This window comes from Aspergillus saccharolyticus, assembly GCF_003184585.1.
Source record: "Aspergillus saccharolyticus JOP 1030-1 unplaced genomic scaffold BP01scaffold_3, whole genome shotgun sequence".
NCBI classification, from domain to species: domain Eukaryota; kingdom Fungi; phylum Ascomycota; class Eurotiomycetes; order Eurotiales; family Aspergillaceae; genus Aspergillus; species Aspergillus saccharolyticus.
Genome location: NW_020290613.1, coordinates 968,264 through 982,116, shown reverse-complemented (window position 1 = coordinate 982,116; position 13,853 = coordinate 968,264). Strand labels below are relative to the sequence as shown.

At 54.2% G+C, this 13,853-nt stretch overlaps 5 protein-coding genes across 5 annotated transcripts; 3 read left to right on the top strand and 2 right to left on the bottom strand.

Annotated features, from left to right (window-relative positions):
* The first annotated feature begins 93 nt into the window (after positions 1-93).
* Positions 94-2,809, top strand: BP01DRAFT_119487 (putative MFS transporter). Its single transcript, XM_025570378.1, has 4 exons — positions 94-575; positions 849-1,631; positions 1,703-1,936; positions 2,023-2,809. Exons 1-4 carry the CDS (start codon positions 430-432, stop codon positions 2,570-2,572), a joined length of 1,713 nt encoding a protein of 570 aa, XP_025435019.1. The 5' UTR covers positions 94-429; the 3' UTR covers positions 2,573-2,809.
* Positions 2,810-2,982: 173 nt separating this feature from the next.
* BP01DRAFT_379428 (uncharacterized protein) lies at positions 2,983-4,746 on the bottom strand (the record flags this gene model as incomplete). The annotated part of the gene is made up of 3 exons (XM_025577151.1): positions 2,983-4,430; positions 4,486-4,652; positions 4,709-4,746. The coding sequence occupies 3 exons, from the start codon at positions 4,744-4,746 to the stop codon at positions 2,983-2,985; spliced, it is 1,653 nt and encodes a 550-aa protein (XP_025435018.1).
* A 371-nt stretch (positions 4,747-5,117) lies between these two features.
* On the top strand, positions 5,118-6,036 carry BP01DRAFT_353352 (mitochondrial 37S ribosomal protein uS8m). The gene is made up of 2 exons (XM_025574165.1): positions 5,118-5,185; positions 5,259-6,036. Exon 2 carries the CDS (start codon positions 5,344-5,346, stop codon positions 5,842-5,844), a length of 501 nt encoding a protein of 166 aa, XP_025435017.1. The 5' UTR covers positions 5,118-5,185; positions 5,259-5,343; the 3' UTR covers positions 5,845-6,036.
* A 3,058-nt stretch (positions 6,037-9,094) lies between these two features.
* On the top strand, positions 9,095-10,715 carry BP01DRAFT_118897 (uncharacterized protein). Its single transcript, XM_025570374.1, has 3 exons — positions 9,095-9,484; positions 9,554-9,622; positions 9,702-10,715. Exons 1-3 carry the CDS (start codon positions 9,357-9,359, stop codon positions 10,618-10,620), a joined length of 1,116 nt encoding a protein of 371 aa, XP_025435016.1. The 5' UTR covers positions 9,095-9,356; the 3' UTR covers positions 10,621-10,715.
* Positions 10,716-11,325: 610 nt separating this feature from the next.
* On the bottom strand, positions 11,326-13,627 carry bna4 (kynurenine 3-monooxygenase). The gene is made up of 3 exons (XM_025570375.1): positions 13,319-13,627; positions 12,928-13,142; positions 11,326-12,825 (listed from the first exon to the last, which is right to left on the bottom strand). Exons 1-3 carry the CDS (start codon positions 13,440-13,442, stop codon positions 11,623-11,625), a joined length of 1,542 nt encoding a protein of 513 aa, XP_025435015.1. The 5' UTR covers positions 13,443-13,627; the 3' UTR covers positions 11,326-11,622.
* Between the last annotated feature and the right edge of the window lie 226 nt (positions 13,628-13,853).

Genomic DNA, 13,853 nt, shown 5'->3' with positions numbered 1-13,853 from the left:
GGAGCAAGACCGCCGATGGTAGCAAGTCGTGCATTGTCCGGTGGAGTTGTTTCGGGATTCGTCGATCTTGATAGTTAGCGCTGTGTACGGAGTACTGCGTGTTGCATATGTACTGGGGTTTCAGATAGGATTTTGATTCTGTTTGTGCTGCGTATCTGGTTTGATATTGGACCGTAGAAAGGCCCAGGCTGATGTAATAAATCTGGACTGTAGGGACCTGTACTTGTCTGTTTGTTTTGAAAAATCTCCGTTCAATGCAATTGAGGGGCCATGCAAGATAAGATCGATATAGGGCTTAGCGCCGAATTGGTCCGGGGTTAAAAATGTTGACTGATTTGTGCCCGACAAGTCAGCATCTCATCACGAACTCTTCTTCTTCCGCCAGTTCGAACAAGGCGAACAAGGTACAACGAAGTATACGACACAAATATGATCTGCTACTCATTTGCCGACTACTTTGCTCGGCTAATACAGAGCCGGAGGAAGCCCGAGCCGAGAGCCAGAAATCATGGTTCTGGCTTTGGAAGATGGGCCCCTGTGGGTCAGCAGCAAGAAATTTGTTCATGCCATCGTCTGTGAGTTTGAGAGCATTTCACTGGGGTTCAGGGAGTCTTTGCTTCTGCATCGGAATCTGTTCTTTTCACACGCTCCCCGCTCATGAGACACTTGGTCGTTTTTTGATCCGTGAGCCTGAGGGAGTGGATCAAGTGTTTGGACTCCACCAGTCCGCCTCGCTTCCCCAGAGTCAAAAAATCTACTTGTTCCACACTCTGTCTGTTGCACACCCTGCACACCCTGCACAGAACGTGGTAGCAACGAGCAACTAACCTTTGTGGGCGACACACAAGGATGGGAACCACTACTACCCTTACCACGACCACTCCAGCACAGTCGCTAGTGCTGGAAGGCAGTGATATCATACCTTCCTCCGAGAACGACAGCACACTGTCGCCCGCAGCGCGCAAGTTCCGCTTCCAACAGTCGGTAGTGATAGCCCAGCTGTCGGCCGTCACGCTGACCGCCAGCGTGATCAATGGGCTCGTCGTGGTCGGTCTGCCGACTATCACCAAGGATCTCCAGCTGCCATCCTCACTCTCCTTCTGGCCCTCGTCCGTGAGCAGTCTAGCCACCGCTTCGACGCTGCTATTGGCGGGATCCATCGCCGATGCCATCGGCCCGCGATGGGTTGAGCTTGTTGGCTCGTTCGCTAGCGGCCTGCTCATGATCGGACAGGGGTTGTCGCGCAACGGGGACGAGCTGGTGGTGCTGCGCGCCCTGCAGGGCGTCGGGCTGGCGTTCCATCTGGCCTCGTCCATCTCCATCATTACCCAGCTCCTGCCGCCCGGCCAGGGCCGCAACCTCGCCTTCTCCTGTCTCGGACTCAGCCAGCCCCTGGGCTTTTCTCTGGGTCTGGTGATTGGGGGTGTACTCGTGGACACCATCGGCTGGCGCGCCGGCTGGTACATGGCCGGTGGAATCACCTTGTTCTTTGCAGTCGTCGGCCTGTGGGCTGTGCCGCAGAGCGAGACGCATCGGCATGCCGACCTGATGCACAATATCAAGACGCAGATTGACTGGGTTGGCGCGGGACTGGCCTCGGCCTTTATGGCGTTGGTGTGCTATCTGCTAGCGTAAGCCCGTCCCGCCCCGCGGACTCTTCGACGGTATCTCCGTTCACGACAACAGCTAACCATAACCATAGCATCCTGAGCGCAGATCCATCTCGCATCCGCTCCGCCGAAGCCATCGTGATTCTGTGCGTTGCGGCCGTTGCCCTTCCAGCGTTTGTCGGGTGGATGCACCACCGGGTGCAGCGAGGCAAACCCGCGCTCATTCCCAACTCACTCTGGCGCAACAAGTCATTCAGTAGTATCAGTGTGACCATCGCCGTGTCCAACGCGGTGATCAACTCGATGGAACTCTTTGCGAGTCTATAGTACGTTTGCGCCAGTGCCCCTCTTTTCTTCCCTATTTGCCTCAGGGTAACTAACGAACCCACCCCTCTTTCCGGAACCCAAACAGCTTCCAAGAAATCCAATCCCTCTCCGCCCTGCAAGCCTCCATCCGCATCCTCCCCAGCCTCATTATCGGCGTCCTCATGAACTTTGTCATTGGCGTCTTCGTCCACCGCGTCCCCGCCTTCTGGATCGTCACCATCACCTCCATCCTCTGCGCCGGTTCCCCCTTGCTCATGGCGGTCATCCAGCCCGCCTGGCCCTACTGGGCCAACGCCTTCATCGCCCAGCTACTGCAGCCCATCAGCTTCGACGCCCTGTACACCGTGGGCCTGATCATCATCACCGACAGCTTCCCGGACACGACGCAGGCGCTGGCCGGCGCCGTCTTCAACACCTCGGCCCAGTTCGGGAGTGCCTTGGGCATGGCGGTGTTGCAGGTGATCTCCACTGTCGTCGCCGCGGAGAATTCCGCGCAGAAGGGGGAGGACAAGCACGCGCTGATGGAGGGGTATCGCGCGAGCTTTTGGACTATGTTTGCGTTTATGTTGGTTTGTACGGTCGTCGGGTTTGTGGGGTTGAGGAAGACGGGGAGGGTGGGGTTGAAGAGGGATTGATCGGATTCTTGGCTGGTTGATCACTCAATCAATTTACTAAAAGTTTGTTGTTTCATTAGGAGATGGGAGATGGGGGGAAGAAGGCACTGTGATGACAGCGGTGGGTATTTGGTTCAGGTGTCAATTCTGAAATGCCACTGTATATATGATGTGGCTCATCTATGATCTGTGCGTGAGCCGGTGTGGAGAATACATGATGCCGAGGACCGTACCTGTCGGTATGCCTGACTACAAGGGGCTCAGTCGTAATGAAATAGGTCCTGACAACTTGGAACCTGAAAACTCCATTGATGAAATGATGGCTAAGGATTATTACCGTCCAACCTCATATGATAGCGGCAAAGCAGATACATACACTTCCCCCCCACAAAGAAATACCTTGTGCAGAGAAACAGCAGCAGCAGCAGCAGCTATAACCTCTTCTCCAACTTCTTCAAAAACCGATTCACACTATTCTCCACTCGGTACGCGCTCTTCACAAATGTCTGCGGCCGGTCCCCGGGGTTCTTCATTGCCTCCTTGGCATACTTCTGATGGCGCGAATTGGCCTCCGCCTCCGTGGGTCGGTACATCTGTCGGTGAATGTCGTATCCGGCCGGTGGGTTCGGGCTAGAGCCTGGTGGTTGTTGTTCGTATGAGTAGTTGGAGTAGCCGGCGATGGCTACGGCCGGGTGGATGGGGGGTGGTGGGGTGGTGTGTGCGGGTTGGGTTTGGTATTGCCCGTACGGATGTGTATACGGGGGCTGGGGCTGGGTTTGTAAGGGAGTGGGTGGGACGGTCTCCGTAGGTGGAGGGGCGAATGTCATGATTGTTGTTGTTGTTGCTGCTGGTGCTGCTGCTGTGGGTGCTTCGGTGGGTGGGGGTGCGAACGTCATGGTTGTTGCTTGCGGTGGACCGGTAAGGGAGTTGGATCCTGTGCTGCTTAGGGAGCTGCGCGGCTGGTGCTGCTGCTGGTGCTGCTGGTATCCTGGGGTCTCGCCGGAGAGGAAGGAAGGTGGATACGACGGGACTCCCGGCGGACTGGAGATAGAGGCTGACCGCGTCACCGAGGGAGAGAAGCTCAGGCCTGTGCTTGGGGGTGGGGAAGCGTAGGTTCCTGGCATGGATGGTGGTGCTGGTGAGGCGGGGGAGGAGATCAGAGACGACAGTCCCGGTGACACTGGGGCCGCAGAAGAGGGAAATGGGAATTCTTGATCGGGTGCTGTGGCGGCGGCGGCGAGGCCGGTGCCAGTGGCGTAGTCTTCCGGAGGAGGGGTCTTCTCACGGTGCTTGATGGGTTCCGGGGCAGCTGGCGCGGCGGGGTTGTACGGCAGAGGAGCAGACTGAGGGATAACAGAGTCCGCTGGTGGCTGCTCACTTGACACAGACTGAAGGCCCGGGTGAGGCGGAGCAGCGGCCAAGGGAGGCGGAGGTGGCAGGGCGCTGGATGGATCAATGGCTTGGTAATTGGTTGCGGGGTTGGCGACTACTTCTGCTTGGGAGTTGCGCGTCTGTCCGTTCTGATATGCGGGGTCGGTAATAGCCACTGTCTCCAGCTGCTGAACCACCGAGCTGACGGTACTTGGAGGCGGTGGGAGATATGGATGCCGGTCAGATTCTATCTGCGCTGCAGGCAGGTCTCGCTCGAGGATATCGAGAAACTGGTTGGCATCGTCCACGGTCCAGAAGTAGATGTCCAGAGTATGGAGGCGCATCATGCTCTGTGATTCATCCTCGGCTAGCTCCCATTCCGCTGCGGCACCTGGTGGGGGAGGAAAAGCAGGCACATTGTGCGCTGAACTTTGCGACTGTCCGTCCACCGTTATTGTGCACAGGTTCGAGAATTGCGCTGAATGTCGCACATGGATCTTGTCCAAAGCTACCGTCCGGTCAGTACTCTAAGCAGAGCGCGGAGAATAGAAACGTCGGCTAACCTCCATTGAAAGCATCCTGTTCCGGAGTCCCAGGATTGTTCGCGACTTCGATTCTGATCTTGCGCTGGCCGGCATTCTGGTAGAGATATAGATAAGAGCCTTTGTCGAACCGGTGACGACGAGGCCTTGGACTTGGTGCTGTGAAATAGTAATGGATGTCGGCGAAGCTACAGGAGGACAGTCAGCCTGGTCGAGCGGGGTAGGAAGCATTGCAAGAACGTACACAGTCAGCACTCGCTCCTCACCCGGCAGCGGCGGCATAGTCGGCGATTATTGTTGATGCGAATGTTAACAGGTGGGAATGCGCCACTGAGGCATACGGGAAGGAAGTGAGAGATAAAAAAGCCATAGGGGAAAGGGCCAGGCAATGCGACGACATTTTATACATGCACCACCCCGTAGAAGGGAAGGCCATTGACTGGCTGGTGACAAAGTGAGGAGATGCAGCGTGCAGAAGCCCGGCGGCTACAGAACGTGATGTTTGATTGGCTGCGCCATCGACCTATAGATGATGATATTTATGCCTGAGAGTTCAGGCACCAAGATCCGTCCCGGAGCCCGTGTTTTTGTTTCTCCGAAAATTTCATCTGAGCTTCCCGCAGCATCGTCCGGAGGTACTCTATCTGCCCGCACGCGATTTACGATCATACCTCCTGCTGACTGCAGTAGAGCCCAATTACCTCAGTGGATCTTCTTGCAGGTACGGATCTTCAAATTTCAAGCGCCATCATCTTGTGGTTGTGCTGTGTCGCTCACCCTTCTCCCCTCGCCAGCGGCCTATCCTGCCTTGCGCACCGTGTTTGATATTCATCCCATTGGACATTTATTTGTCCACCGATTCCGACTGTCCGGTTCAAGATGTCGCTCGCCAACCTTTGCCACGTTATCTCTCACCTGAACAATGTCACCAAGGCCCGCCTCTCACTCGCCTCGATCCCCAACACCAAGCTACACCTGAAGCTATGCCTGGCTCTGCAAAATGACGGATTCCTCTCCACGGTCGTTCGTGGAGGCCCGACTCCTCCTGAACCGCACCATCTCCTTGGCCACCCCAGCTCGCAGGACATCGAACCAGTGACCCAAAGCAACGTCGCCTCCAGACGACTCTGGCTCGGAATGAAGTACTGGCGCAGCGAGCCCGTTCTGGGCAAGATGACCATGGTCAGCACGCCTAAGCGGAGAGTTTACGTGGACCTTCCTACTCTCCGGCAAGTGGTTCGGGGTAATAACACCCCCTATCTCGAGGGGCTACGGTCGCCCGGTGAGAGCTTGTACCTTTCGACGGACAAGGGTATCATGGAGGCGAGAGAGTGTGTGGAGAAAAAGTGCGGCGGTCTGGTCTTGTGCCGAGTCCGATAAGCTTACGGAAGAAGAGCGGACTTCATGTCTGAGAATTGCTTGGGCTTTGCATTTAAACCGGAGTTTGGCCAGTCGCAGTGTCTCCTCGCATACTGTGTATGTTCTTGTTTTTATATTTGCGACTGTTGGTTGGATACCTTGTATAGTAACATAGCTCATTTCCTTTATGCACCATTCATATTGCTGCTTCGTGGAGCCTAGGTTTCTGTTTGGCCTCGCAGTTCATTGACTGCAGGCGACCAAAGTCTGGACTGAAGCGCTTCCTGATCAGCGGGCATCGGAAGGTGCTTGGTACTCAATCCGCTCATTCTCTTGCCCTGGTTTTGACCTAAAGTCATGCGACTTGCGAGCTCCGACTATCAGGGCTATGCACTTTACGGCGGCTATCGGCTTCAAAACGGCCGCTGAGTTGTTCTAGGATGTCTCCAGACCATGTAATGCAGCGATTTGACTAATTGGTAGCAATCAGCATTCCTGCCTTCTTGTGCTCGAGGGAGTCGATTCTTGGCTCCCAGCCAACTGCCAAATGGCTAGATGCATCCCTCAGACACGAGAAGCAGACAAGAATCGGTCTGCTGATGTCTTTTCATACCATCATAGCTCGGTGGTTAGATTCTGGTCGGCTCCCTTATGAAGAAGAGCTTCTTCTGGTTCTGCTGCTAGCTCAATCCGAAACTCCACAAGGACTCATCTGTACATAGCTTGTCGTGACAATTTAAGAAACTTTTTCTACGATCGCCTCCAGTCTTATGACTGGGTACATACCGGCGTATGGATAGCTGTTCATCGCATAGCCCCGTCGGGACTGGCTGTGTTGTTCTGGATTCTTCGCTCCGGCTGTAGCACGCTGTTAACACCACAATGGACTCAGCCACTGGTCTGCTGCTATGTCGGGTAGATGGAGATTTGCTGCCCAGCATTTCGAATCAAGGAAAGTAATCTCACTCGATATTCGCCAATATGACCGCCAAGCCTCTCGGAGTTGGTTGTCAGTACGTGATCCCGGGGAGACTTCGCAGGATGACAGTGTTAGGCTGCCACTCGTCACTCATCACTGTGGTGCCAGTTGAATATTCGCCTCGATCGCCGACAGGTCAAGGCAATGACTCAGTCATGAATCTCGTGTTGGATCCCGTATTTGAGCAGTGACTCTTGCCTCGGGTCAAATGCGTTAACTCAAGAATTGATATGCTGCTAACTAACTCGAGCACTCAGAGGTGGGTGGTTTTTGCGGGATAAGTCATCGAGGGCTGGCATATGTAGGACAGTGAAACTGGGGGGTTGTGCAAGTAATGACATAAAGCATGGATGGATTTATCATGGCAGGACAAGTTCCCTTGCCCGGGAGAAGAAGCACATCCACGAATCAGTTTCGCCCCTTTTGTCGGGAAGTTGCCTTAGCGATTTCTCGTTGGGTCGCAATGATGTACACCATAAACCCCGTACTCCGGCATTGTCTCACCATTCCAAGTTGCGCCTGGATCAATCGATCGGATCACCGGTCGCCTTCGATAACAAGAGCTTATTCGTTCCCTTCTCGTTTTTTTCCTTGATTCCCGATCATCAGTTCGGATGAGGAACTCCTGCTCTTGCAAACCTCAATCCCACACCTGGTCAACGGGCAATGATGACCCGAGACACTACCAACCTGTTCAGTCAAGGAATCCATTAGTATAAGATGGCTCCATTCTACTTTTCAAGATCGGAAATGCATGATCTTATAGCCAATAAGCCAGTGAAGTTATTGCCGTGCGCCAATGGTCTAGATGAGTATTGCAGCCGCAAGAAGATTCCCCACACCCAATGGAGAATGGGCCAACACATCCGTTCTGGGCTTGGGCGACCAGGCGTGCAGCAAAGTGTCTGCCCAACATTGTCGAGGGGAGTGAATGTCAATCAGGTTGAAAACCGTAAGCTCTCCACACTCAAATCTGACTGTTGGGCCGCCACCCGTGAGGTAGTATGGAGCAGCAACTGATATCTGCTTCCGCCCCACCCATCAGTATATCTCAAGTGTGTCGATGATTATCATCCGGAATACTGTCAAGAAGGCTGCGCGCGCCATGATCCTCTCCAATACGACTTGGTGAAGCCGTTCAAGCAACCTTCAAGCTGGGTCTTCAATGGCTTCGGTCGAGTCAAGGCTGCTTGAACCGTGATTCTCTAGCGATAGAATAACTTCCAGTAGACTGTCACCGAGGATAGTGAGTGGAGAACATGATGAAAAATAACTTAATTTCTCCATGCCAGCGCTTGTTGGTTTGCTTGCTTTAATTGCTCGGTTGATGCAATTAGTTCGAGGTACAAGTAATCATGGCTTCACTGTTCCGGGCGAGGGACTCCATACTATGGGGGAAACCTAGGCATCCACTGCCCTTGCCTGAAACGGATGGTCTTGTCCCGTGCCTGCAGTTGTCAATCAATTCCATGTCAACTTCAATAAGTCTGCAGTCACTCCTTCGTACTCCACCCCCCCCCATCATGAGTCCTTTGGATTGCTGCCCCTTTTTTGCTTCTCTTCTGACTCAGTCAGTATCCAGCCACCCACTTCAGTCTATTTCAAGATAGTGGATACCTTGCAAGAGCAACAATACCGGCGACAAAACACACAGGCGAGGCAGAGAGAGCAACAAAACGGGGCCATTCGTTCTGTGCCCAGGAACTCTAAACAAAAGCAGTCTCCCGCTCTACATGCCGGTGGATAGACCTGTATGGAGTCAAATGCCTGGCTATGACTGTCTCTTACTTAGTGGATGCATCTTCCCTGCAGACTCCGGCCGGTTTCTTGCTGCCCAAAACCCTACGCATCACTGAATCCTTCAACTCCTCTTTTCTTTGGCCTTGACAACCGCGGTTGGGGTGGTGATCAGCGCATGAGAGCTGGCGACGGCCCTGCTGAGGGAGGTTAGCTGCCTCTTGCAGCCGGGTTCATCCATGGCCATGTACCCCAATATGCCCGTGCAGCTCCCCACTCGCTCCCTTCTCATTGACTTGGATGCCGCTTTGCTTATTACAAGGACCTAATTATTGTCGACCTGGCAGTTCCGGGCGTCTCTGGCTCAATCGATCCTATTAGCTTGCCGTGTCAGTCGAACGAGGCACTGTGGGGTCAAACCTCGATTGGTTATGGGTCCAAGTTAGATCCTTTTGTCGCCGTATACAACTGACCTATATGACTACCGGCAGGCACGCGATTGCTCTCTGACAGGGACGGGTTGCTTTTCAGAGTGATCGAGTCTCCTAGTCGCCACTCTGGTGGAGCTCCTCATGTCCTATCCTTCTTCGTACCTCACGCAGTTCAGAGATTAAAAGCTTATCTGGCTCCTGCAACAAATCGCTCGTATCCCGGCCATTCGTTCCCTTTCGTTTGTTCTCAGAGACGTCTGCGCAATCTGTTGTCAGATCCAGTCTTCGACTGTCTGGATTGATTCGTTGCGATATCTTGCACTCAGCTTTCTCCTATCATATTTATCATCACGGTCCCATTCCAGCCAGTATAAGTCTCAACCTTCATGTCCCCCGTTCTGTCCCCTCCTTGGATCACAATGTCCTCTGGCTTCAGCTATTTTTCGAGGGCGACAGGAAGCAGTGGCTCCTGTACGCAGTCAGTTGGTAGTGATGACTCTTGGTCCCGCCACAGGTCAGCACGAACGCAAACCTTTTATGCTACGGAGTTGAGTAAATTTGGTGAGATGCTCACTTTTTGCAGTGGCATTGCAGCCCAACAGCCGCCGATGTATGGGACTCCCAGTGAACGGCCTATCGTTTACCACCCAAGGTACCGCTTCATCTTGTATAACTCTTCATGACCCTCTCCGGCATAGACTTCTACCGAGGAAAAGCTTACTTATGAGCAGCTCCAAAAGGATGTCACCACCGAATATTGAACGGGGCTCACTGGACGCACAGAATGCGGCCACGAGGTCTCTGAAGCCCATTTCTCCGGACTTTAACTTCTCCATGCCCTACAGCGGACTGCCGGTGACTTCCCAGCTCAATACCAGTATCGCTGCGCCGACGGGAACATCTCTACCACGCCCGAGCCCCCATTTTCCAGAGTGGGACCATCCTGCTCGATTGCCAGCGGAGTCTCTTAGACGTGAATATGAGTACGCCAGATCCTTCGAAGCGCCAGAATACATGGTTGAGAGTAACAGCCGGCGGGCCGGCGATAGATTCAAGGGCACAACACGATATCATTCACAGAGGAGACCATCTAACCGGGATGAGTTTGACGGCCCCCACCAATTACTTGAGCCTCCCTCTCCGCGTGTGATTGCGGCGCAAGGAAGGGATCTACCTCATCTGCCTACTAATCTTGATGTCTCAGAGCAAGATCGTATCCTGTCTTCAGTGAACGACCGACTATCGCAATGCGCATTTGACTTCGTCGCGAAGTACCAGTTTCCAATCCCACTAGAACCGGACAAGAGACAGGTGAGAGTACCCTCAGACCGTGAATGGACTGAGTGGGTATACCTCCTCAAGAGACTGGCCACCAAGCGGCGGATCCCCGCCAGAGTCCTGTATAATGGCCAGATCAAGCAGTTAGTCACTATACTGGAGAATTCCTTGGAGATGAGGCATGCTGCCAAGCATCAATCTAGGCCTATCAAGGACGACCGCAATGTCCTTCAGCTTATTTCTGCCGGCACGCAGGTGGCCAAGATTCTGAAGGATGCTACCGCAATGGAATATCTTGACCATCTATATCTTGACACGGAGAAGCGCATCCAGGACCGGCGCAATCGTCGAGTGAAATTCGTTGGCCCTTGATCAACGGATCTCGGATCCTCCCGACCATATTATGATTTTTTTTCTTTCATCCTGGCCATGATTATACCATGTTATATACCAATCCGTCTGGAAGAGATCTTTCTGCCAGTTGTTGTCAAACCAACCGTTGTCCATCGGTAAGGATAGCCCAAGGAAGTCAATCCCAGGAGCGCTGGTTGCCCGTGGAAATTATGGACCTTCTCCGCTGCCTTTTGCCGGAATGGTTGACCTTTGGATTTTTCGAGGGAAGAGATACCTTGATGCCTCCAAGCTTGAAAAAAGGCCCTGACTTACAGGCAATCTCGGGCTTTCCAAGCCGGATCGACTAGGTCTTTCGATGATGATGATTATATGACGATACTGGAAGACTCTGACGCGCCATCGAGAGTCTCTTGCAACCTCGAGCATATATGAAGAGGACTAGACCCTGTCCTTTATGATTACGATCTGTGTTTGTTCTATTAATTTCATTTTCGGCTTTTGCTTCGTCAGAAACACATTTCGGGTTTGGGTTCACCATTTGCGATTCCTTTTTGTTTAATTGCTTCCTTCATGTATTGGTCTCTTTCACTGTAAGACGTCTCTTGGGTGGGTCATGGTGGCTTTTCCGCTTGTCTGCCTGACCCTTTGTTGCTCATCTATGGGTATAGGAACTGGTTATTCATGTCGCTGGCTTCCACCGTACCAGCTGTCATATCTTTCCCAAGCTTGTGCTCTAGTCCTTTCGTGTGAAGCTGGGTATGTCTCTTGTTACTTGGGCAGGGGGATCTGATATACAGCCTGTACGCGCATTGACGAATTTGGGATCATTGAGACTTGTTAGCGTGCCGCCGAAAGCGAATTATGCAAAGAACCGCATGTACCGTGATCCGTTGGGACGAGAATAGCATTGCTCATGATAAGACTTCTAGATCACCCTCTAATGCAATGGAAAGGATTCATAGTGTTACAGGTCACGCAGCTGTCGGACCCCACAGGGCGCGGAAGGGGTCCGAACGAGCTTCACAGCAACGTCCTTCTCACTTCCCGCCAGACATTGCGTAGAGCTGCCCAGGGCGAGACCATACCAGCAGTGGTTGGCCGTCTCCTCCAGCAGAGAACCCCAACCAGCACTGTTGTCACGCTGGCCAGTAGGGCGGCGGCGCCAAGTCCCATGCCCAACAGCTGGCCCTGCCTGCGCACGGCCTGCACCACCTCGGAGTAGCGCTGGTTACTGAAGCTGACGCGGGTGTACTGGGTCTGCCAGCCCAGCTCCGGCACGTAGCGGGTCAAAGTCTCCTCGACTGACTTGCGCAGCCGGTACAGTGGCGACTTGACGCCCCACCGCATCTCGAGAAAGTTCTGTTTCGACAGGTCGTTGATGGCATGGGTATCGGCGGCGCGCTGATCCGTGTAGGCCTGCAACGCGCGACGGCGGGCGTCGCGCCTGCTCTCCGGACTTGTGGGGCCGTTCGAATCATCGTACACCCCGTAGCGATCGAGGATCTCGAACAGGGTCCGGATATCCTCCAACCCGGCGTTGAGCCCCTGCCCGTAGAACGGGAGGACGGCGTGGGCGGCATCGCCGACGACGACAACACTGGCGTCATAGTGGTGGGGGTTGCACTTCAGGCTGATGAGGGGCAGGTGCTGGTTAGCGGTGAACTGCTCGTGCAGGGCCTCCGGGGTAATGAGGTCCGGGCAGACGCCGGGGAAATTGGTGTCGAAGAACTCGATCAGTGCTTTTTCAGGGTGGCTGGCAGCGGAGAGACTCCCGTAGTGGTCTGCGGGCGCGAAGAGCGTGCAGGTGAAGGAGCGGTCGGCCGAGGGGATGGCGATGAACATGTGTTCCTTGCCGGGCCAGATGTGCAGGTGGTTGGGGGAGATGCGAAATTCTTGTTGGTCGGAGGAGGGGGGGATGCGGAACTCGCACCACAGCGTGTCGATATATTCCTGGGAGTAGTCAACGCGCGCAAACTTCATCATGTGGTAGCGCGAGGCCGAGTGCGCGCCGTCGGCGCCGATGAGCAGGTCGAAGCTCACTTCGACTTCCGTGGCTTTGTCGTACGGGCTGGCCCCCGGAGAGCGGCGCTCGAACCACGCCCGGTTGTTGCGGAAGTCCGCGCCGACGAGCTTGTGGTTGAAGAAGAGTTGCACGTTGGGGGTCTGCTCGAGCTCGTCGAGGAAGGCATTGTTAAGGGTGCCGCGGTCGACGGCGTTGATTGCCTGTGGAGGGGGGGGGGGGTGGTGTTAATTGTGGGTGGGTGGATTGGGGAGAAAAGGGAGGAGGAGGGTTCTTATGGCCCCGGAATCGTGTGGAATACGTACTCGTCCGTGAACATCGTATGCCTGGGCTGCTTCCCAGAGCTTGCCGTCCGTCCGGCCGTGGATCATGCGTCCGCTCATGGGGATGGAGTCCGCCAGAACTCGGTCGATCAGCTCATCGCGGTGCGACTGCTTCATCGCGGTGATGCCTCGCTCAGACAGCGCCAGGTTGATGGATTTGGTGAAGTTCAACGGGATGGTCGCCGGATCACGTAGATCTGTCGACCATGTTAGTAGAGCGCTGGTATAGACATCAATGTGGGGGGTAAAGTGATAAAGTGGGCCACGCCAGTAGAGAGGTATGTATGACCGGAGATCAATCTTGGGGGGGGTGGGGGGTGCGACAGGGCAACAAATGCCACGAAATAAAAGGAGGATAAGTGCAATAACGAACCTCCGCGTAACTCATATACTTCAACTTCATCGCCTCTGGCCGCTGCATAGAGAGCTGCAAGGGACCCCACCGGGCCTGCGCCCACAATGACAACTTTTTGTTTGGCCGGTGCGGAATGTGCCATGGCGGGGGGCAAAATGACGATCAGAAATCGATAAGAAGAAGTGTAAAACCCCACTTCAATAATGTGTGTTCAAAGACTTCGTACCCAAGCACAAGTAGTCTGTCTGTTATGCTTTGCAGCTCGTGGCCTCAGGATGGCTTGTAACCTGCCACGGGGGTCTGGAGTGATACAAAACGATTACAAATTAATATCGGAACTGATCGATGCGTCACAAAGAAAAAAAAAACGGGCAAAGGCCAAAAGGCGGCCCCACCAGTTTCTTCCCCGCCAATCAGCCACAATTTTGCCGACAGGGATTTCCGAGATTACACGTGACACTAACAGACGCGCGCTACTGCCCTGGATGATCCGCCCGCTAGTCTCTTTATGGATGGCAGGCTCGTTGTCCTGCACTAGTCCTTCTTGGGTATG